Source organism: Hippichthys cyanospilos, chromosome 1 (genome assembly GCF_059441005.1).
Source record: "Hippichthys cyanospilos isolate Australia breed blue-spotted pipefish chromosome 1, RoL_Hcya_1.0, whole genome shotgun sequence".
In the NCBI taxonomy this organism is placed as follows: domain Eukaryota; kingdom Metazoa; phylum Chordata; class Actinopteri; order Syngnathiformes; family Syngnathidae; genus Hippichthys; species Hippichthys cyanospilos.
This window is the reverse complement of record NC_142369.1, coordinates 20,786,995-20,811,768: the sequence shown is the minus strand read 5'-3', so window position 1 is coordinate 20,811,768 and position 24,774 is coordinate 20,786,995. Positions and strand designations below refer to the sequence as shown.

General features: G+C 39.5%; 1 protein-coding gene across 2 annotated transcripts in view; it reads right to left on the bottom strand.

The window, feature by feature from the left end:
• fbxl17 (F-box and leucine-rich repeat protein 17) overlaps nt 1-24,774 on the bottom strand; it is a 228,036-nt gene that overhangs the window by 6,914 nt on the left and 196,348 nt on the right. For both annotated transcript variants that reach the window (XM_088426701.1, XM_088426702.1), the window contains exon 10: nt 10,404-10,546. In XM_088426701.1, the coding sequence (XP_088282827.1) occupies nt 10,404-10,546 (143 nt within the window). The remainder of the gene's footprint in view (nt 1-10,403; nt 10,547-24,774) is intronic.

Sequence of the window (24,774 nt, the reverse complement as noted above, 5' to 3'; positions counted from 1 at the left end):
ACCCATAGAGTCCTGCACATTATCAGACAGCAGCTGAACCACAAAACAGCAACATTGGCTCAGTGGATCAGGATGCGGGAAAAAGCTTCTGGAGCACAGACTTGTGACACTTCTGCTCCGTCACACATGACAATGGTAACAAAATGAATGCGGCTAAAGTAAGGTCCAGTTTCTTATTATTATTCATGAATAATCATAATCATAATAATAATAGTTCTTATTATTAATATTAAAAAAAAAAGGAAAAAAGTGAATGGAGCTCAGACACAGAAAACCCAATAAAAAGTTAGGCATTCCAGAGCAATACGGGAAAAAAAAAAAATTGGAATGTTAAACATTTAAAGACACAAAAGGCAGTTAATTGTTTAACTCTATAAAATATGTTAAAAAAAACGCTTTTTCAATTGTATGCATGATGTCATGTATTATAAAATTGCTGATTGCTGTCAAATTCTTTTAAGACATGTATATGTTGTTTTTGGGTTTGTTTTGACCAAGGCTTGTTTCAACTGGGTTCAACATTTCATAACAAAATTTGGAGCACATGTATATGCTATAATGCATATGGACATATTAAATCGCTGCAAAAGTACAACATAGCGTGTAAGATGTATGTTGACATTAACATTAAAAATCAGAGACTTGGGAAGGTGTGGGCTTACACAGTAATGTGAAGCCTGTTGAATGCCATGAGCTTAGACTGAACATAAATAGTGATCCAGAAGCAAAAATTCTGCCCAGGCTCAGTGAGGTTGGAGGCAAATGGAATTTCCTGAAGATAATCACGACAGAGCTGCTGTTTAATTTTTCCCTCGAAGGAATGGCTCGTCCTCTGGAGTAAATAAAGAACAAGGACAAATCGACCCCGGCCTCACAAAGAGACACCATGATAAAAAATTCATGCCGTCTCTTTAGAGGGAGGAGAGCTCAGATTAGATTGGCCCAGTCAAAGTTAAAACAAGGTGGGGTGCAATCATTATTGTGTCAATATTTTGATGAGTCTTCCTGATGAATGCGAGATGATCAAAGACAAAAAAAAAAGGAAACTCAAGTCAAGCACTCCCACTCATGTTCAGAGAGCTTTATGTTCCGAGCTTTTGCGTTAAACTGTTCCCCTTTCCGAATGTTAGGCGAGAAGTCAAACTTTTTTTTGCACACGCATCTTTTTTCCTCGAGACAGCCATTCATAATGCAAGGAATCAAACGGAGGCTGACAAGTTGCTAGCCTCAAAAGTTTCTCAAAGCCCCCCTGGATGTATGAAATATGTACGGACATTGTTTCCAGAGGGGGACTGGTATGGCCATCAGCATTAAAAAGCTAATTCATCACCAACGCAGTAGGACGTGACATTGGTAGTCTACGGTTGCCTGCTGCCTCTTGTCTGAAACAAGGCAAACTTCAGTTATTGTCCAGAACCAAATGGAGATTGGCCAGAATCCTGACCACACTGAGTCGTGTCTCCTTTCTGGCCATGACTCCATGAGATTATGTTGGCCTCTGTGGAGATGAGTATACAGAGAAAATGAGGTGCCTGAGAAGGAACCGGCCTAATTGAATGAATAAATGATGTGGGCAGATAGCAACATCCCAATAACCTTGAGTGTCCTTGCTCAGAGAGAAATGCAATGAAGGTATTGCGCGGGAGCGGATGTGGGTCAGGAGAGCTTCTGCGCGTTATTTGTTGTAGGGCAATTCTGAGCTTCCCTGTGAAGTCCGTTCACACTTTATTTCACCCTCCCTGCACTTGCCCTTTCGAAACAAGACGACTGGATGATCAGGAGGAGGCAACAATCAATACAGTTCCTCTGTGCGGCATGAAACTCAAAGATTGGAAATCATAAATGGCAAATGACTGCTTCAAACTGTGAGCATAAAAACGTCTGAGCAGAAAATAGGAAAGCGAAGAGCCCATCTTCCAAATTCACTACCTTTGCTCTAATTCCCTTCGTTTCACAAGCCTAATACTCGGGACCCCTGCTGTTCACAATAACAACACTCATCAAAGAAAGTTTCGCCTAACTCTCATTTCCTAAACGAGAGTTGAAATGGCTTCTAACTCTTCACAATGCTTCATCTTTGTTTTCCTCACTACAAAACCTCCAGGCCCCGAACAATTAGGCCCTTGTTTATGTCTGCAAATTGCTATGCCGTGCCTATCTGTGCGGAGTCCCTGGCAGCTGGATGCTCCACTGGAACAACCATATTGATTGGGATGTCTGCTCTTTTAACAAGGTCTGTCTAGTTTCCCCATCTGGGATAGAAAAGAAGGGCAGATATGCTCATACCTGTTCCCAAAACACTGCTCCGCCTCGGTTCAGGTAATGGCAGCATGCTTGCAAAGTGCTTACGCAAAACACTGGGGGAGCTCAGCTCGTACTCTATCGTTTCCTTTTACTTCGGTGTACTTTCTCTTGATTCCTGTCATTTGCCTGCTCCCTTTGCCCCCGCGTTTGACTTGGTCTCTTTATCTCCCTCCTTCATCAGCCCCATTAAAGTGACAACCCATAGTACAGTCCCTGATGGTCCCGGCAGTAGTCAGCTCCATTATTTTACGAGTCCACGATCATGCTGACTCCGCGAGTTTGTTCCCTTCTGTTTCCCGATCTGGGCTACCCATTTGTTTTTACTCTAATGAAGGAGTGGAAAACAGGGGGTGTATAAGCAAGGGAGAGTGTTAAAAGAATGAGAGGGAACAGAGGAGTGGACGTTGACAAGCAAAAAAAAAAAAACGTGAGGGGGAGAAGCGTCCAGCAATGGGAAAGAAGATGATATGGGGGGAAAAAAAATAGGTACACTATATATATGTGCAAGCTGCGAAAACATTTCGAAAGAAAACATTCCACAAAAGCCAAATGAGATCAAAATCCCCAAAGTGATACATCACCAGACTATGAAGGCTCCAAATGTTCCCATGATAGTACAAGAATTAGAGAAAACAGGAATACATACACAGTTGTATACTTTGGACTTTCAAATTGGTAGCATCAGATTGAAACTTAGCGGGAATCATTTATATGGGATAACCGTAAAAAGTTTTACAACAGTTCAAAAAGAGTTTAACTAGATTCTGATTCATTACTGGAGTGAAACTTTCACCATCATTAAAAAAAAAACACAAAAAAAAACACTTTTGTTTAAAACAGGATTTTAGAAATGTTAAAATCTCATAGGAATACAAAACAAGCTGTAATGTTATGATCATTAAAACTATACAGACCGTTTTTATGAGGTTAATACTGATTTTTCCAAGAATAGGACAAGGGCAGGGAAGTGTTTGATGTTACACCAGTAAATGGGATTGATGGCATTGTGGATATGAAATGGAACATAATATTTTGTAGGTCTTGAAAATGTCAAAAACCTCTAAAACGGCTGGTGGTGAATGGGCGGACAGCAAATACCGTATATTTCACTTTTCACATTTGAGCTAGTGTATTTTTAAATGTACTGAAACTGGTCATTTACCGGGATCAATGACATTTTAAAGTCTATTTAATGTTGCGCTGGCAGAAGTCCATGTAGCTTGGTATCAATTCCTACAGTGGTATATTGCAATTCTTCGGAATCCGCATCTGAGAGGACGTATAGATTTGCCTTACAAGAAAAAAGGATTAGTCAGAACAGAGGTGGTGAGGAGAAAAAAGAAAAAAGAAACAATAATTGCATGTAAAGAATGTAGGTCCTGGATCAAAGCATTGCATCAGTGATATTTTAATAGGAAAAATTGCAATTAAAATTAGGGTAAAAGATAGGCAATGAATTAATTTCTTGATGGAAATGATGTTATGACTCTTTGACTGACTGCATTGATACAATGTCTGTCATGAGTCTTGCTCCTTTTCATTCTGAATGTTTGAACATTATTAACTGTTTCTAAGGGGGATTTTAAAAAACAAACAAACAAAAAACATGTTTTTGTGCAACAAGCCATCAGAGTGGTACAGGTCTAGATGCTGATAAAAAGGAATATCTGCCGTTTTTCTATGTGACCTTGGAAGATTGCATGTCTCCCAATCCCACAGTGATTCCTTTTTGGCGTAAAGTGAACTTTCTTTGACCAGGTAGTTCCAATTTTGCCCAGTGACTTTTTATGAGAGGACAATTTTTCTGTGCTGTGACATAGTTTGATTTACTTTTTTAACACAAACCTTGACACTTTTAAAACAACTTGTGTCGGTTTGAGGGGTGAAGTGACAAAATTTATTGGATTGGCCTGCACTCAATGTGACTTTGCGAAATCTCAACCAAATTCACCTGGATATGTGTCATTGTAGTGGACATATGTAATCTTTGCGGGAGCCAAACGAGTTTTAAATGCTACATTAGCCTTTCTTTTGACATGTGAAGGTGTCTCACTGCCCAATGAGCTAACAGTGGAATAATTGCCGCAGCACTCAAAGGTATAACGCAAGTTCATGTGTGTCTCGGTGGAAGTGTGGAAAGATGAATTCCACCCACACAAAAGACTTAACGTTTAACTCAAACACACTGACATATGGTGCACTGCTGAGCAAAAAGAAAAAAAAAAATCTGTTTTCCAGAACATTAGGTCTCTTTTTCTGAAGTCTTAGTTGAACGACATCAAAAGACCGGGACCAATTTACAGCTGCGAGTAGACAAAATTAATTTATTTGATTCTTTTTGGGAGGATCAATGGCATTCTTGTCAGAGCATGGTGGTTGGGGCCCTGGAGGCAGAGGTGTAATCATCGGGGGCGGGCGGAGCAGGCCATGTGCGGAAGCCTGGAGGGCGGCTCTGATTTCAATGCTCCATTATGAGCTGTGTTCACAGCAAATAACAGAAATTCCTCACACGGTCGCACGCCGTAATGTTGCATTCGTGTACGGTGCAACACAAAAGGAAGTAACTCTAACAGACTTGTGCGTGCATGCGTGTGTGTGCGGGGGGGGGGGGGGGGGGGGGGGGGCATCAGAGGCCACCACCGCGCAGCATATACACCATACATGGTCCAATACTGCAAGGCGCTAGACGAATTAGGTACATATTCTGACAATCAAATGGACTTGCGGCTTGTGCTAGGTCAGTGTTGAAGAGAGGGTGAAAAGGAAAGAAAAACAGAATCCTTCATGACTCCCAACAATTCCGACTGTCTGGCAGCAAGACATATACAGTACGGAAGCACGTTTGTATAAACTGTGACGGTTTGAAATTGATCCTTCACACCGCTCCACGCGAGGCGCACCAGCTGGATCCTGTTAGTAGTTCCTAAATGAATTCTACACTCTTGAGGTCCTGTGACATTCAGCTGGTGCATTAAAATTCCCGGCGATTTGACAATTCCAAACAAATTCGGGGGTAGGTTGAGGCAAGGGGCTGATTTGGCTTGTCGGCACCGCGCGTCAAGGTTATCGCAAGATTGTATTTGTCTAAGACTGATGGGACCCACTTGGAAACTCGACTCTCCTTAAGAAGGAAAGAAAAAAGAGAGACTGCAGGAGCCGCAAGAAATTTGCAAACTGTAGCCTAACTCGCCTATAAAACGCTGAGTTTGTTTTTGTGAGTTTGTTCCAATTTGAGCTGTTTTTGTACATTTATTTATCCTATATCTTCCCAACATACACTTCCTGACAGGAAACCACGCAAAGATAAACGTTAGCTTTGGATTATTTGCAACATTTCCCAAACAGTGTCAACATCGTTCCTGCGAGAAATAACTATCGTCCAGACAAGGCTGCAACGAGTACTGTAAGTGTCTATAACGAATTGGATTTGCTGTACAAACACTTATGGTTGGTACGCCAGCTGACATTGCCTAACGTCCCTGATGGTCGTGCTTTCGAGGGCAATTGCTGAAGGACAACTACAGACACGTTTCCTCTAATGTGCCGAGCTAGCCAATTGTATAGTGACCAAACTATTCCATGACGTGTTGGACCATCGACGAGAAGAGGAATCCCGTCCGATCGTATTTGCATTGTACCTAAATGTAATGCCATCAGCACCGTAAAGAAGTTTTTCCACGCTTAATAATATGATCTTAACATTAGAGCTAGCAGGAAATATGAAATTCACTGGAGGGAAGCTGCTGGCATCACGAGCTGGTTATTTATGTGACTACCACAGGGCCGTAAAGAGAAAAGACAAATGGAATGCCTGCATGCAGCTAGGCCTCACTTATTTTAAGCAATGGTGAGTTAAATAAGTACATGGGGGGACCCAAATTGATTTGTCAACATGAATAAGAGACACTGTGGCTGAGATAAATGCAATGTCACGTAATTTGCACAAGACTTTCATTCCATGAGAATCTTGTGGAATGGAGAGCAGGGCGGCAACACCAGTGTTTATTTTTCCCAGAAGAAAATTAAGCGCAGAGATGAGATTAGTTAGCCACGGCATTGGATTGGACATGTCTCGCTGTGATCCACTGATAGAGTAAGCAACGTGTTCCCACGAACATTTTGTGCAAAGCCATTGAAAACCTCCAAATGGACTCTTCTCCGACGATTACGGTCACTGCTTGAACAAAAGCAATTTGCTAATACTCTGAAATTTATGATTGAATATGAAAAGTAAACTTCTTGAAGAACATCGCATTTTTCCACTCATTAAAGTGGATCATATAAAGGCATGAATTTAGATATGAAAAAAACTAAAATCTTAATAAACAATATAATCAAAATTATGTCAATGATGTTAAAGACAACAATAAAGGATACGCTAGGAATGAATGAGAGGCAATGCACATTGATTATCAATCAGTGAATTGGTTTCAGTAGGTCTCCCAAAATGACATGCTACATGTCATTGGGATCCATCTTTAGTAAGATCATTTGAGTGGGAGGGTGGCTTTTTATGGTAGGGATACATAAAAAATCATGGGGCACACCCTTCACAGAATGGGGATCATTAAATAAACCAAGTTTTTTACCTAAAAAAAGTCAGGTCAAAAATAGTCTTTAGAATAATACCGTATGTTCAAAGCGGCCTGATAAGTCCAAACAAGATTTAGTCAGATAATATTACAATCGTTGAGTAAGAATGAAGCAGCAAAGTACACCTGTTTTCATGCATCTCAGAGAAGAGCCATTTTGCACCTTGCTGTCAACTGCAGAGGACATCACAGGGCTCAAAGTTCAAATAACAACTTAGCTTGTCAACGTCACATGACCAAACCCAGAAAATGAGTTGTGGTTGGTTGTTACCTGATTTCTTTGGCACAGTGATGTTGCAAAAGTAAAAACGGGTTCGCTACTTAACACTTACTACAAAAACATCATATGAAATCACATTGGGGGTATACTGGAAGTAAGATTTTGGATTTGACTTCCCCTTTTTATGGAACTATTCCACTATGCCGTAGGATACTAATGTCATTTTTCCAAACGTATTCGTCAAGAATCAGACGAGCCTAACGAGCCCAGTCAAATGAACCAAAATAAAGCAATAAATGTTCATTTCACTTGTGTCTTTTATGTTTCCATGTGGCTTCCCAATAACAACCAGTCATTTCCATCTATTGCCGCCTCCAGATTGCAGAAACTGCTACTCACCACAATGTGGTTAAAAAATAACCCTTAACATTATACCATAATTAAATATTTTTCCAATTTTCTTAACAGGGCTCTGCGCTCACTACGTGCAGTCTTCGTAATTATGATCCTTAAAATACGGGCTTGACAATGAATATTAAATCCATCCAATGCTGTTATTCATGGCAATCATCTTGAACTTTTTGTACAAGCGTTAAACACCAAAAAAGAATTTACTATGAATACGAGAAGTTGAAAGGCTCGAGTCGGAGATTGAAGGGACTCGTGAGAGCAGGCTGAGTATAGCGGGGGATGAAGGCAAAGGCTGAGCACACTCGCCGAGAAAACCTCTATCCCCTCCTCGCTCGGACTCGGGCTCTCACCTATTTACCTCTTTTATTCGGCCTCTAACTCTTAACTCTCTGGGTGACCTCGCTATAACAACAAGCCATTTCTGTTTATTTGTTTGCCAACAAGAGCAAACAGCAGTTTGGCCTTCTCCTCTAACTTTCCACAAAAGCCCCCTCAACAAACTGCAAACCTACAACACAAGTGGCCTGAACTTTTCCCACGCGGGTCAGCCCTCACCACTATTGGAGGGAGCCTTAGTTAGGATACAAATCCGTATTTTAGGAAGCGAAAACGAGGATAAACAGGGCGAAAGGGGCAAGCCCACACTAAATTTATTTGGTAATTTGGAGATGGAAACAAACCTGACCAAGGAGATTGTCAAACCCTTCTCTTCGCTCGATTCACACTCCATTACTGCTCTAATAGCATCAATTACCGCTTTGCTTAGCCGTGTCATCCCCAAATTCCCCCCTCGGCGCATAAGGAGCGCAATCGTTTATCTTTCCATCTTCCGGGCTACAAGAAGAGTGCCATGGGAAGGTAAATACACAGGTAAATAAGCGCTGAGGGACACGGACACGCTTACGCTGAGCTCGGAAAGGAACAGGGAGACATTGTTATTCCGTTGAAGACGTAGGTCATCCCAGAGCAGATTTTTTTTTTTTTTTTTTATTAGCATGGCCGCAGATATCGATTGTTAGGTCACGCAATTGGCCAAGAAGGAGGGAAGTAAATGAAAATGGAATCTAAGTAATCACCTGCTATGTAATGCAGTTAGTCTTTATTACCCTGAGATAAATATGATAGATACACATTCCGGTCCGCAATAATGTGAACTGAGCGCACCGCTTCACCACTGAGACCTTACACGCCGGGTCACTGTCAGACCCGCATATGTTTAATTTTATTACAATATAAATAGATAAATACGATGCGACCAATGTTCTTGCCTTGCTTAACGATCGTGGGGTGGCCATGTTTATCAGAGAAATCCATAGGGTCAAGCTGAAGGCTGCGCCACGGATAGCATTGATATTATAATGAAGGAATAAAAATGATGAGTTCCCAACCTTATGAAAGGACTCCGCAGTAAGTCAACCTCCCTCCCGCAACGTGTTCTTGCTCGGCAACCTCTGCTAGCACTGCGCAATAGCTCACAAAGACGGTCCGAAAAAACAAGCTGTCACGCCTCAACCAGAAAACAAAAGTTATATTAAAACACTATATCATACTGACCATGCTAGGGTCAATTTGCGTGAGGGATATTGGAGGATGTTGCAAACAGCTATTTAATCATTTACTGTTATACATTTTCACACACAAAAAAAAGTTTGGATATCTGGTCACCTCCATGCTCCATCATATCAGCTATACAGGAAGTGTAAGTGGATGGTGTGACATGCTGTCAGTGGGTTTTTAAATTGTATCTTAACGAGGCAAACACCAAAATATATTTTTGATCATGTCGTTCTACCTTTGCAATAATGAACCAAGCAGCCAGAGCTTAAACAGCTTTTGAAACTGTCAACGTCTGTGTTAGCAGTGCTAATATTGTGTGACACAAATTAAATAAAATATTTGCCACATTCTGTGCATTCTGATCCTTATGATTCCGGAGGGGTGTTGGGTGAGTGACTCAAACTGGAAATCTAATTCTTGTGTCCACACCTTGGGCCAAATCCTTGTCATAATTCTTGGCTCCCAATTTTGGGGGAACTGTTTGATTATGCAAACAAAAACTGTTTGCATAATCCCGCTAACTGTATAAATTTACCATATAAAAATGAATGCTGTGGACAACTTATTAAAACAACAAAGCAAATGTAGTAGACCTACGTACAGTTTTTTTGATGAGTTGAGTGACAAATGAGACAAACATGAAAAAAAAAAAAGATCTGAGGTTGTTCAATAAATGGGACATTTCACAATTTGTCAAATTATCCTGACCTCAATCACCCTTTGATCTTGTTTTTTTTTTTTTTTATGTAGTTCTCTGGGTTCTATCTTGCAGATGACAAAATGCAAATGTTGGACATTTGTGTTTTGGCTCCTTGTTTTGGTCCGAGTTATACTCGTTGTACCAGTTATACCATGTTTTGAATTATGTTGTATATTAGCATTAAAATTGACACCCTTTAAGATCCTCTGTGGTTCAGGTCTGGACAAAGAAATTTGACTTGACTTAACACTTAACTTAAGATAGACAAATTTAAACCTAGGTAGATTTTCATTATAAGATTTGTTTGAACATTATGTCATTTAAAGGGAAATTAGTTCATTGAAATTTACAGACATCAGGTAATAGAGCACAATTTGAAAATTGTGTTATAATACGTAGACTTGTGTTTTCATCTGTTTAAATGTGAGGGAGCAGGAAAAGTACATTAAAAATGACGTTCGAAAAGGTCCGTATAACATGTTTTTTCCCCTCTGCCGGAGGTTCTGAAAACTATAACCCCTGCGATTAAATTAGGCTTCACTGTACTGTAGAATATTGCACCTATATCTCCAGCAATGATGGGAGCCAGCGTCAGACATTCTGTGGGAAGCACTGTTACCTTGTCACATCTCATGAGGCCCAGGTAGCGCAGGGACTTGCTGCTTTCTGCGATTTGCATGGCCCCCTGGTCTGTGATGTCCTTACACCAACCAGCATCCACGGTCTCTATGGTGCTGCTATATTGGCCTATGGCTATCAGAGCTGTGGACACGGAGGGGGAATTTGGGAAGGGGGGAGGAGGGGCATAAGTTGGAGGAGATAGGAGGCACAGAAATGAGAAAAGGCGTTAGTCTGACAACCTTTCTCATGCAAATGTAACAGCACCACGCTCCCACAGGGACATCACAGAAATTCAAGATGAAACCAGGGCAAGTTGTGTGGCCAGATGTGACACATTATTTTTGCGTTTACAAAACACCTCACCATCACACACACACCACACACATTATGCAGACACAAATCTTTCACACACCCGCACTTGTTTAGACTGCTGCAAGATGAATGTATTACAGTGTTAGCATTGGTCCCAACGCTGAAGCAATGGCATCCTGCCAGTGTGTGATTTACAGCGCTCAACATAAATGGGACACACGCAAGCTCCAGGTTAGCAGGTTTTCGGTAAACACAACAATCATTTCAGAATTCGTATGATGATATGGACGCACCTATGGTTGAATTGAAACACAATTGGAGTGTATATGGAGTCCCATTTTTACCACATGAAACACTTGTGAGGTAGTGAGGCACACGGCATAGCGGTTCGCACATTTACCTGGCAGTTCTAAGGTTCCGGGTTTAAAACTCGAGTCAAGTGAGTGTAATTGTATGAATCCTACGCATGAATGTGATTGGAGTGGCAATGTTTATCTAGGACCATTCAATGTGTATCCGGCATTTTTGCCCCAAATCAACAGGGATGAATGAGAGGACTTAAGCATTCATGTATACGTTCTCTTTTTGAGAGAATCTGAAAGCTGCCATCAAATAAGGAAGTAACTTTGTATTTCAAGATGCACAGTATAATTCCTGATTATTAGGCTAGTGGAAGGTTATCAGCACTTTGACAGTCAATTGATCGAGCTGCTGATGATTGATGGGCTCAGCCTGATCTTGGTTTCCTCACTTTCTCACAACATCCACCAATTAGAAAGTGAAAGTCGGTGGAGTGGGGATGAGAGGGAGATGAAAGCGGGCGGCTAAAGACAGAGCGAGCCTTTGACAGAAAGTTTAGTCACTTAGCCCCCTGATGTTGTTTTCTCATTTTCGCCACAAAATCAATTTAACAGCAAAGGAAGTCAAAGACTCAAAATGTGCACTTCAAAAAGTTGAAAAACTGCCATCTTAATACTAAATTCCTATGCATATTAGGTTACACCACAGTGCAAGAAAAGGTTGTCTAATGAAGCATGTTCAAGTCCGACGAAGGACAGTTATCGTATGTAAGAATGTAAGGTAAAAAAAAAAGGGGATATTGATCATTTTCCACTTCTGTGTGTGATTATCCATCTTTCCTCACTATAATTGATCATGTGTACAGTATGTTAACATACATATCATATACTGTAGCCCTGGGCAAACAGTTCACATGTGTTTCCTTTTGTTCTTCAGCATGCTTCAGAATGCCAAGAGTAAAAGCAATTATAGCTTAACAGGCAGTAAAAGACCTTTGAAGTAGCAGCATGTTTCATGTAAAGCGTTACCGTGGGGACGTAACTCACTCGTTCCATATGGGGGAGCAGTATAGATCCGTGCACACGCATGACATGAATGTGTGTTTGGGTGTGTTAGACCCTTCTTGTAATGTCCAACCACATCCACAAACACATCCCAACTCTTGTTAATTTGCATTTCCACAGCGCTTCAATTTTGATTTCAATGAAAACTGTTACGTGATGAATAAAGCTTCATTTAAACGAGTTGATCACGGGATGATTTTTTTTTTCAAATAATGCTAAGAAAATAGTTTCTTTATTGTTAAACGATTGTTCCGTTTCGATGGATGATTATTGTTTTGTTTGTGTAAAGGAAAGGTTTTGTCGATAGAAATACATCCGGTTTTGCCGATGACGCGTTTCCGTTTGAGGGTTTGATCGCGGGCGAGAGAGGCAGATGGCTGCGCTCATCGAACAGCATGCTATCTGACACCATCCGGGGTGAATTATCATGTTATAAGTTTCATTTTATTATGTTTCACACATATGAGTATGGATATTAAGGTATATTTTTGTAATTTTTCTCCAAAAGAAGGACTTCCGTTTTTCCCGATGACAAGTTTCCGCTTCCGGGTTTGACGGGCCACACATGTGGCATATGGGCCCCATCTTTAACACTTCTCTATTATTTTTTTTTCAAACCCTTGTTACATATGGATGCACTTAATTCTAAAAGAGCAGTCTGGCAGTATTTCATTTGGTCTACAAAACCAGGGTGAAATCAGAAATGATGAAATCAGCATGTGAGCCATTGTATCAAAAAATATGCGGTCCCATCTCAGGATTCATCACCCTGAGTTTTATCAAACTTTAAAGACAAGTCAGTGTAGTTATAGAGTATTTAACTTTTATTGTATTTTCTATGGAAATTTTTCAGAGAGCCATTTACTTAATTCAACTTTATAAGAGATGTTTCTGAGTTAGGAAAATCAGACACTACTGGAGCTATTCTATTTATGTGGTTCATTATGGTGTGGTTCTATTTATGTGGTCCACCATGCTTTAGGCATTTCAATGAAGTTCAGTGTTTGCATTATTGAATTTTTTTTTGCACCAATTTTTAGACTTTTCCTGCAAATGAATATCGGCTCCACATATCGGTTATCAGCCAACTTTACTACCAATAATCGGTATCGGTCCTGAAAAACCCATATCAGTCAATCTCTCATTGCAAGGCTAGGTAGCTCCACTTTAGCATGCTCAAAGCTAGAAGCATATGGCAGCATAAAATTCTAACTCATTTTAATACATTTTATTTACCTGTATCCCTGTTCCGGGTGGTTGGGAGCACCAACCTGTTGGATCTGATTTGGGATAAAAGGTAAACTAAACCCTGGATACTGGTTGTCAATTTACCACAATATGCATTTAGAGACAGACAACTATTTTTGTTTACACTACACAATGAGTAAAAGGGAACTCAATCCATACTGCCTGGATTGAAGTCAAGTGGGAGATAAAATGGAAAAAAAAAACAATACTGTACTTTCATTTGTAGCACCATTATCAAATCGATGGACCTTGGGGCAGCGGCAGTCACACAGTACACTGTATTTGCAGGAGGTATGTGTCCAACAACAACGAAAAAAACTCACTTCACATATTCTTCAGCTGAGCCATTTGCAGTCATAAGATGTAGTATTTTTCTTTATTTTTGGAATGTTTATTCACTTTCACAACATGTCATATTGCTGTGCCAAAGACAAACTTAATAATTACGGGTCGAAAGAGAGTTACTAGCTAAATGTAATCCGCCTCTCATTTCGTTCAATCAAATGCATTGACTTTCACTATTCATTGAGAAAGAAATAGCATGAAATCATTCTTTTATTTTTCCTTTTTAAGACTTGAGCCTCCACTTTAATTCCTCTTTTCAAAGACAGAGTTTTTTCCTATTCAACTTAGCGTAACCAGAAAAAAGGAGAATCAAGTCAGACAGGTGCTTAACGCAGTGAATTAAAGGATGTGCAAGTCAATACATTTCATGGTTGCTGTGCTGCACTCACGTGCACAATCTGCCCCAATTGAATTTCAATTACATGAGAATTCGCAGGGAGAGCGCGCAGCCGTATGAGGAAGCAAATGAAGCCGAGGATCATTTGGTGGGGGTCTGACGCAAACTGAAAGGACTCAGATAATGCATTGGTCAGAACAAACCAAGCGTTGGCCAATCAGACATGCGGCCATTAGAGCCTAATATTCCTGAGTGCGCTCTCCTGCCATCACCCTCCATCGGTGGACTGTAAACTGCAACCATTCCCTTGGGGGGTAAATGGAAATCGTTGGCTCCTTTTGCAAGGGAGAATGGCTTTCTTTGAAAAAGCTTTTTGCTACAGCAAAATCACTTTTGTTCACCTAGGTGGTGGCGGTGGAGTGCAGTCGATGGATGGAGACTTCACTGCATTTCTCTTTCCAATACAAAGTGGCGGTTAAGATAGACGGACCAAAATCCCATGTGAATGCACAAATGGGGAGCTGTTTGCCAGCTTACAAATATATTTTGGACGGCTCGATACTTCCAACTTTATATAACAAAATCCTCACACAAAAGTGGGAGCTCAACCAATTTCATATTTTCACTTCCAGTTAGTATAATGGTCAGGTGTCCCAAAACGTGTCCTTAAAGATGGACTTGCTTATATTTTAAGCTTTCCATAGAATGTCATCGTGCTCAGGTTTATTCTCAAAATAATTTTGAAATGCAGAAAATGGCAAAAATAATTACATTACAAATCATGTTTAACTAATACACATTTATAACTGGTTTTGGTAAATCAAATACATCGCATACAATACTCGAAGAGAATATGAGTCTACACCTCTGTGATAGATTTTAGGGATCGGCGAGTACAGGTACCAAGTATCAGTATTGGGCACATACCTAGCCTTATTTTAAGGTTTCGGAAACTTGCAATGGTAGCAGATATTCCTAACGTTTTACACAAAGTACAAATGACAAATTGGAAGAATGGAAAGTTGCGATTACTTAACGTTTTCCTTGACATGGATGACAATTCTTGTCTTATGCTGTCTTCAAGCGACTAGAATTTTCGTCGACGACAATTTTTCTTTAAATGGATGGATGGTTGACACTCATGACCATTGGCCCTCCTAATATTAACACAGTTGACCATTGTATTGATTAACTGTGAACATTTGATGGCAGCGTTGCACTCATTGACCAAGAAACATTTAATCAGCCAGGCCAAGAAGAAGAGTGTGACCAGCGCAGTTAGGAGCGGAAAAGGCAGACTAGAAAGGATGATGGGGACCTAGAGTGAACGGCAAAAATGCAAGTAATCTTGTTTAAATCCGCTCGCCAGAGAAGTATGTCTCGTGGTAGGTCAATTTACAGGGATATACACATATATACTGTATACACATATATTCATTTACATTACATATTACACTTGATTTACATCTTTACTACAGTGTTCCTTAATGATTGCGAAAAATCATTATTATGAAGGGTGTCTTCACATAAACTGGTAGCCCTTCGTATTACTCAGTACCAAAGAAGTAGCTCTCAGTTTCAAAAAGGTTGGTGACCCCTGGTTTAAAAGATTCAATGCCATTTGATAAAGAACCTGATGGCGAATTCAATGAAGCAGAGCCGGATTCATCAGACGTGTGGAAATGCCGGGTCACCCCCACCCATTCAATGACCCAGACAACCGGCTAGATGGAAAATTTGCCCAACACAAACTGATTTCTATTAAGCCTACCAAGTCTAAGGCAAAGCCTAATGGGCGATAAAGGAAGAGAAAATGGGTGTGCAAATTTTGTAATTTCCGCTTACATCCAGGAGAATGCGTTACGCATTGTAAAAAAAAATAAAGTATTGCATTTAAAAAACCCACATGCGTGCACAGATACCCGGTAAAGAATCTGTAAATATGTTGTCAAAAGTAAAAATGTTGCTGTTTGTAAACTTGATCAAACATGTCTATTTTGTCATCAAAAACACATTTACATGGCATTAGCTCATGTTTTATAGAAGGGAAAAACTGTTGAGATGTTTCAAATGCCACTAAATGAAAACTTATTAGTGTCAAAGTCACTGTTATGCAGAAACATCTTTTCACAGAAAGCTCATTTTCTCTAAAACAGCTTGGTGTCACTCAAATGGCCTTTATTCAAATACTGATTACTAAAGAACGGAATAAGCTAGAACCATGCTTTCTCATTCTTGTTAAAGAATGGACTCCTGTCTTTCATATGGCATCATGTATGGTATGATTACATAGGCATAGCACAGAAAATTCTGTCAGCCGTGAAAGATGTCTGAATATGCTTGAAATTGCCTGTAACTTAGAGGTTGCCTTTCGTAACGCAAATGCATTATAGAAATAGATCGGTATTTTTTTTAAATGATGTCTGCTTGTTGTGTCTCAAAAGTATTGGTGGTATCAGTACTTTGTATCTGTACTGGTGTCTATGCAAGAGTTGAGTACAGAAGGGTCCTCGGGTTACGGCAGTTGGGTTACTAGTTTGTAGCGTCCAGCGGATGAATACGCTTTGTGTTAGGTGTGGGTGATGAAAACGGCGTCTCTCAGGTTGTGTTTCTCTTTTCTCCCTCTCAAGTGATTTCTTTTTAAACTTTTTTTTTTATGGCGCCAAAGCGTAAGGCAAATTCTTCTCATGGTAGTGCATCAAAGAAAAGAAATGCCATCACCATGGAAGTGAAATTAGATATTATTAAGGGAGTCTAAAAACGAGGAACGCCAATGAACATTGACTCGAGCAGCTTCTCCAAGGTAAGGTAATTGTTCTCTTTTTTTATTTAAACGATACTGAATTTTTACTTTACATGTGGTTTTAATGTCATTTGATAAATTTTACTGTTGTACAATACTTTACAATACAGTACGTATAGGGTAATCAATTTTATTAATTATATATTTACTTATAATTTTTTATTTATTATTTGTATGGTGTTCCCGCTTACAATGAATTTTGAGTCACACCGTCTCTTTAAGAACGGATCAACGGCGTAAATCGAGGACCCCTGTACATGCAAGGGTTATGATGGGGGAAGAAATTATATTCAAATATCCAAAGTAAGTTTTGTTCTTTCTGTTATTACTGTACTCATTTTGAAGGTTTTCCATTGACGTCAAAAATCCTTTAATGCGTTTAACAGTTCCTCTATTTAATTTTCATGAATTTAGCAGATCACGAGTTTAAACATATTTGCTAATATGTCTTTTTTTTTTTTTTCCAAAACTTGTGATTGACAGAGTCTAAGTGACCATGGGAGCAGGAAATTGTCTTTGCTGACTGGTAATGATTTTGTGTCGACAAAAAGAGATGAAGCGATATGCAAGAAGAGTTCACGTAAATGGGGAAAAAAGAGGAGAGGTGGAAGAGTGTGAGGGAAAAAAAAAGAAGGGAAAAGCGCATTTTGGCAGCCGGAGCTATGACTGAGTGGTGACTACACACTCACAGGCGGTAATGAGGACACACTCTGCTGCCCAGCCTGAAAATGCTTTTGAGAATGGTGTGTGTGTGTGTGTTCCTGTACGGCAATACTTGGGAGAACCGTTTTGAGTTTTCTACCGGCATAGTGAGGACATTTTGGAGAAGTGAGAACATTTCGGCCCGTCCTCACTTGTTCAGACCTCTCTTTGAGGGTCAAGGCTTGCTTTTAGAGTATAGATTTGAAATGGGTTAGGGTTGAGCAATCATTTCTGATGATTAAGGTTAGAGTTACGGGCTAGGAAATGCATTATATCAATGTATGTCCTCACAAGTATAGTAGTTCAAAGGTGTGTGTGTGTGTGTGTGTGTCTAGTATGGGAAAAAATAAAATTACAGTTTGGCAATAAATAGTGGAAATCTTTCAAACCAAGCAATGCACAATTCAGCTTGTCTTCCATTTTCAGCAAATACTTTGTTTTTTTAAGGGTCTCTTGGGATTTCACTCAGCATGTTTTCTTGTCAATCAATTACCAAGGGGCTAATCAATCATGAGAGTGATGCAAACACAACGATGGGCAACTTAATGTCTTTGCCTAGCCTTGTTTCCTCTACATTTATTTTAAAGTTTCATTAATCGTTGTTAATTTAAACGAGAGATTTTTTGTTTTGGTCCATTGTTTTTATGAGAACCTCTTTTTAATGAGCATTTGAAAGTGCTGAGATGTGATGAAAGCGACACACAGTAAAAAGTGCAAAAAGATCTCAAAGGTTTTTTTTTTCCTTTACAAAGCTATTTCTATAGCATCAGTTTCATCAAAAGAAGTCAATGTGTTCGTTAACAAAGCGCAAATAGCATTGGTGAAAGAAAAAAAAAGGCATATTATCCCTTAATGTATGTGAGGAGCAAAACTTTTGTGTTTTGAAGTGATGAAAGCAAAAGCAACTAGAAACTTGTAAAGGCATCTGTGAAACTCAGCACTGATGTTTCCAGCGGAGCAGTTTCATCAGAACTGAACATGATTAAAAACACACAAAGAACATCACAGAAGGCGTTTCTTCTTGCTGGGTCGTGACTGACAGAATGTTTGTCCAATCACTTTATGAGTTTTATCTGCAGGATCAGCTTGAGAGACATACGCCATGTCAGATGAATAGTTGCACGTTTTGCATGACACCGTCTGCTTCTTATTTTAATTTGAACACAACTTAAGTCCCGGATTCAAAGCGTGAACATCAGAGTGAACCCTTAAATCTTTGGAGTTCCATGAACTACTCCTGCTCTTATCTCAAAAGCCGGACATTCACAACCTATTAGTTTTTCTAAGCGTCATAAAGAGCAGTTTTATCAAAACATAGGTGGGGTTCCTGACGATGTAAACTGCTCTCCCAACGCAGGGTCAGGAGTTGGTCAATCCTGAGATGACCGCAATGTGAGAAGGAACCTTCTGTAATCGGTTTACTCTCCTATCTGAGAGCCTGACCTTAGAGCTCCAGGGGTTAAGCATCTTTTTACAGGCTTATTAGATATTCACTTATTACATTGTCCTAAATGATGGTGTGCCATTACAGCTATCTTATTGCATCGAAGCCATCCCTGTGCCTGTCAACCGTAACCTTATACACCATATTTTAGCCGCTGATTAAGACGGAGAGTTTACTAAAGACATGATGTTACAGTGCCAAGATTTACGTGATGGACAACGTGCTGGTGTGGGGAGGGAAAAAAAGAATGACGCAACAGGAAAAGAAGGTCTCATCATGGCTGATGCATCCCAGAGAGTACAACTGTCAGATCTATTGTGGAAGCCGTTTTTTCCCCCTTAATGTATTTATTTATTTTGTGTGTGTGTGTGTGTTTGGGATACTCAGCGATGTCACCAAATCTCCGAAACCACATTGATGACGCTACGTTTAGCTACACAAGAAGGTCTGTAAGGTTGCAGGAAAGGAAATACCAAACAAAAACTATACTTCAATTTCAAGAATACAAATGTTGTGTGTCTGTCTTAGCTCACGTTTGAAAAATACAAGCACTGCATTTGATCAAAATGTCTCAAGCCTTCTAAGTGTCTCTCTGTTCATGGAGATTATTGTTATTACACAGACATTAAATAATTGACGGTTAGGTCCATTTGAACTATGTAGCAAAAAAAAAAAAAAAAAAGTTGAAGTTGTAAAGAACTTCAGTCCCTCTCAGCTTGAGTGAAGTCTTAAATACTGGATACACCAGTCCGACGTGGGCCAAATGTGACGACTCCTACACTGTGTGGCCTCGGCCCGACTGTTTGCACGTCACGCTAGAAAAGTTACGTAGATACACCGCAATTAAATACCTTCACAAGGAACTCCAGCGTGAACCAAACCCCCACACTCTGATACAGTACCATGCAACAGACGTACTGTAAATCCTAGCTGGGTTTTAGTGTGGCTTTCTTCACTTTGTCAACATTACCTTACAGTAATATATAATTTGGGTCTGTCTTGCACTATAGTGACAAAGGGATCTTTTCGCTCTTTTGTCTAGACAAACATCGTACATTGAAATGCTAAGGGAGGCGATGTTCAAACTGATTTTCAAAGCTTTGCTTACTCTTTATCTGCATTCATCACTTTTTGTTCTTGCCCCATGTTCGATCACAATGAGCGGATGTCACAGCGGTCTGACGCGACTTAACAAGGTGAACCTCCCAAAAACGTTCCCCGAAATCCCGGCAACGGCTCCGATGGTGTTTTTTTTTTTTTTTTTAACTAATGGGATGTCGCATACTGATGTCTGGACTCTTCCCAACTTCCAATGTTAGGTTATTTTAACCAGACTCCCATGGGTATTGATGGTTCCATCATACTTCTTTATAAAGGGATGCCCGGTCATCATTATTAGAAATATGCATACACAAATGTCTCCAATTGCTTCGAACATTACTGCGGGTAAACCACTTTTTAAACAATTGATGGATACAGGTGACATCCTCCACTCCATTCAAAATGGTGTTTATTTTTACAGGAGAGGTTAAAGGACTCCAGTCTTAATGACCACTACAGTGTCTCATCTAGTTGAAGTGCTTGACAGCACTTGCGAATATTTGTGACGATAGAGTTTCCGTGCGTGTTCATTTATCGCCGCAAAACTGTAAACCCTGTGAAAGTTAACAAGTATCATGTGGATGTCACTTGTCTTTCCTGTGGTGTCTGCTTGACTGGGCAAAAAGTGTTGTGAGTCTCATGGTTGTAATGACTGAAGGAATGACACACCACGTTTGTCTTCAAAGCTGAGCAGGGTCACGCAAAAGGACCAGAGCTAATGTTATAAAGAGTAAAGCACTTAAAACTAACACGCAGAAATGCTTCGGCAAGATTTGATCATTTCTGATGTCTAATTTGGGTCCTGCCTTGACTTTACCTACTCTGGACAAAACCGTTTTTTTTTTCCCATGAAGAGAACAAACTTAAAGCAGACTTAGTTAGAGTTATTATTCAGATGAAAAATCGAGGTTGGTTCCTTTTTACATTGCGTCTGCCAAGGTGCGGCCCTTCTGGCATGACACTTGCTCAGCTTTAAGATGAAGGGGGTCACTATTCCTACGGACCGGAAATGAAGTACAGTAACATCCAAGGATAAAGGTAAATATCATATCAATATGTAACACAATACAGAATACATGTACAGAATACAGAAATGTGCACGTTCAAATGAATAATGGCATAGATATGTAGTATATTATTGGTCCTGACAGACAGCAACCTAAAAAGGAGTTGACCTAGGGAAGAGGAGAGAAGAACAGTTGATGGAACATGGGAACTGAGATATCAATTAGTCAGAGGGCGAGGGTGTGTGCGCTCGTGTATGTGAGCAAAGGGCATAGACATTTCCAAATCAAACCAATTATGAAGCATCTAACCTCAACCTCAAAACTCGGCATGGCTTTTCTGTGTCTGTGTGTGTGTTTGCTTGTTTGAGAAGTAAAGTAGAAAAAGGACATTGAAAAAGTAACCCTGATGATATTTCTGCATTTGAAATAATAAACACACACACTCCAATACCCCACAGTGAGACTCAAAGTTGCCGATGTGCGATAACCTTCCAGAAAGAGACGGCAAGTGGAAAGCGGGAAAGCAGATTGTGGAGGTGGGTGAGTGAGTGACAGCGGGCGACACAGATAGCAGAAGAGTGATGGGCAAGGACAGATAGATGGAGTGAAGGGCCGATAGGAAGAGATGGAGCAGTCGGCGAGGTGACCTACAACAAGGTTCCTTTCACCGCTCATCAGCGACTGCGCGACAATGGGACACTTAAAACGTTGATGTTATTCATCGAGGCTCAATTGGGCTGAACATCCGACGCGCCCGTGGGATAAAAGCACCGACGGGTGTTGCGTTAAGAGTATTTAATGAGACTTCGGATGGGCAAGCACGCTCAATTTGAAGAATCCTAACAGGAAAAATATTCAATGAGGAAAAGGCGAAAGACGACAGGCGCACACGCTGCAAAACGATTAATGACTTGGTTGCAAAGATGTACTAGGATAAGACTTTTCACAATGGGACAAAGAGACTACTTTTTCCTTTTTCCTGAAATTTATATTGAAGTTGATTTGTCATATTTTCTGACTTCTTCATCAAACTGTCACACACTGTTGATACAAAGGAACTGGCAACCGCACAAAAGTGACAACCCCTGATATATATTTTTTTGTAAATATTTTATGTTTTAAAGAAACAAAAGGTTAAAAAGTACACTTTGCTACACTGTCAGTTAGGCTGTGTACAGCTTGAATAACTGTACAGTAAATGTATTATCTCAAAGCAAGTCAACAGACAGCCTAACTAAACTGCAATAAAAATTATTCACACTTAAGTGAAAATATCTGTAACCATTTAACCCTTGGATGCTTGTGAAAAAAGTAATCCGCCTTTAATTTTCCAAAAAATCTCATCACTTTTTGTTTATGCATGCCCACTTTTTGACAGGGCTAGTTTATTGCTAAAACATGACAGATCACCATTTTTGGACAAAAACTGGCTGTTTTTGCCATAAGAAAGATATTTATGAACATTTTGTTGATTTCAACTGCTCAAAATATTCAGTGGCATCAGACTTATCCATACGTATGTAGTTAAAAAAAATGTCCCCTTTATGGACAATAATAGCAGAAATATGCTGATAGCAAAATGAACTATGCTATATAGTATATATATATATATATATATATATATATATATATATATATATATATATATATATATATATATATATATATATATATATATATATATATACACATAAATAAGTAAGACCATTTCATATGGCATAATTAGAGCACTGAATATGTCAATAAGTCAACAGAATTTGTTAAAACAGCTATGAAGCATTTTAGATCGGCCGAGTAGCACAACACTTAATGCCACTGAGTGGCAGACGCCTACACTTAAGCGCAGCAATTTGAAAAAAACAAAAACAAAAAAACTTTCAAACACCTATGCAAAAATGAAAAATGAACAATCACACACAACAAGAACACATGTATATTGATTATTATTGTTCCACTCTGCAGTAAGCATTTGTAAGACAAAACCACTCGTTATCCAGCAAATGCAAGACATGCATGATAAAACAACAGGTTTCCAGTATATGGAAAATTACTATTTATAACAGCATCGATGGGACAAAAATTGGATTCAAAACACGTTCCAGTCGATAATTTTCGGAGCACCAATCTGAAACAGAGATTAGACCTTAGTGCCCTTTTGACTTTAGTCCTCTTTTAACAGTCCAACAGAAATTTCAGCTCTGTAGTACTTTTTTTTTCATGCTTTATCTTGATGAAACATATAACAATGCTGCAAAGTCCAAAATTTGTAACCAAAAAAATATGAGGTTTAACGATGTAGTAGTAGTACAGCAGCATGTTTACAGGGAGCACATGTGAACTGAACCTCTGTCATCTTGAATACATGTATCTAAAATGAATAAACTTATTGTGACAAATAATAATGCCTGAAAGTACCGTTGAGATTGTTGGACAACTCTAGCTGGAAGAGCTATGACAATGTGAAGCTTTTAATCAAACTGACAGCCTTCAGTTCCAATGTATCATTAGTTTGAAGACATTAATCATCCTCAACTTTTCTACTTTTTATCTTTTCGTCTGTTCATCTGAATCGACTCTGATCCAAACGGGCAAAACTTCATGTACATCCATAGAGAAAGAGACAGAAGCCAGTGAGCTTTATGCTGTATATACATGACTTGCATGAATCTGACTGGAATTATGTTAGCAGTAGTTATGCTTTTGCTGGTGGATTATGGCAAATCCTTTAGCAAAGGGAGCAGGTCTTAAGGGTAATTACACGCTACTATTGGATCCAAAGCTGAAAAACAGGCCTCTCTCTTTCGCTCTCTCTCGCTCTCTCATTCTTATTTAGTTCCGCGGAAAGACGGAATGCATTTTGCACACGGTTTAGACAGAACATAGGTTCATTCTCAAGCCTGGATACTTTTAAGATCACTGGGACCAAGCTAAAAGGTTTTCAGCTCATCACTATATCCGAAAAACAGCAAAACTCTGACAGTAAAACAGTTTCTCCTTGTGAAAACCTTGTTGGTATCTAATCTCCAGCCTTCAAACAATTCAGTCTAAACCAGCAAGAATCATTAACAAGGCTTTTCAGACCAAACTTCCACATCAATAGGATAATGTGTGTGTGTGTGTGTGTGTCTGTGTGAATGCGAGAGAGAGTATGAGACTATAAGAGGGCCAATGCATTTTTTTTTTTTTGGTTTTGTTTTGTTATAGCGGGTCCACAATGGTCATGGATCAGCCCTAACCCCAAAAATAACAATTTGCACAACTATTAGGTTAGTAGAGCGTTGAGAGTAGACAGAACCGCCAACACATTTTCCGCCCATTATTCCGAAAACAACTTGCTACTGTTGTGCTTGCAGCCTTGAGTCAGACATTTAAATGCCGAAGCTGCAGGTGTCTCTTTAAATATGCTAAAGTACTGTCAGAATAATGCAATAACAAAGGGCCCTTCGTCATTCATTTCTTCCGTGCAAACTGATCTTATTTAAATGACTACATGGTATTTGAAGAATAACGCACAAAACTGTTTTAACACCACCATGATTATATGAATAAAATGACAGAATAAAATTTACATAGAGGTTTACGTGAAAGGAGAATGAAAGAAAATGAAAATAGTGAAGGGGAAAAAGAAAGACAAAAAGGGAAGAAACTTTGTAAGATTTTAAATTAAAATTTAAGGTCACACTAAAATATGAGAAAGAAGATGAAT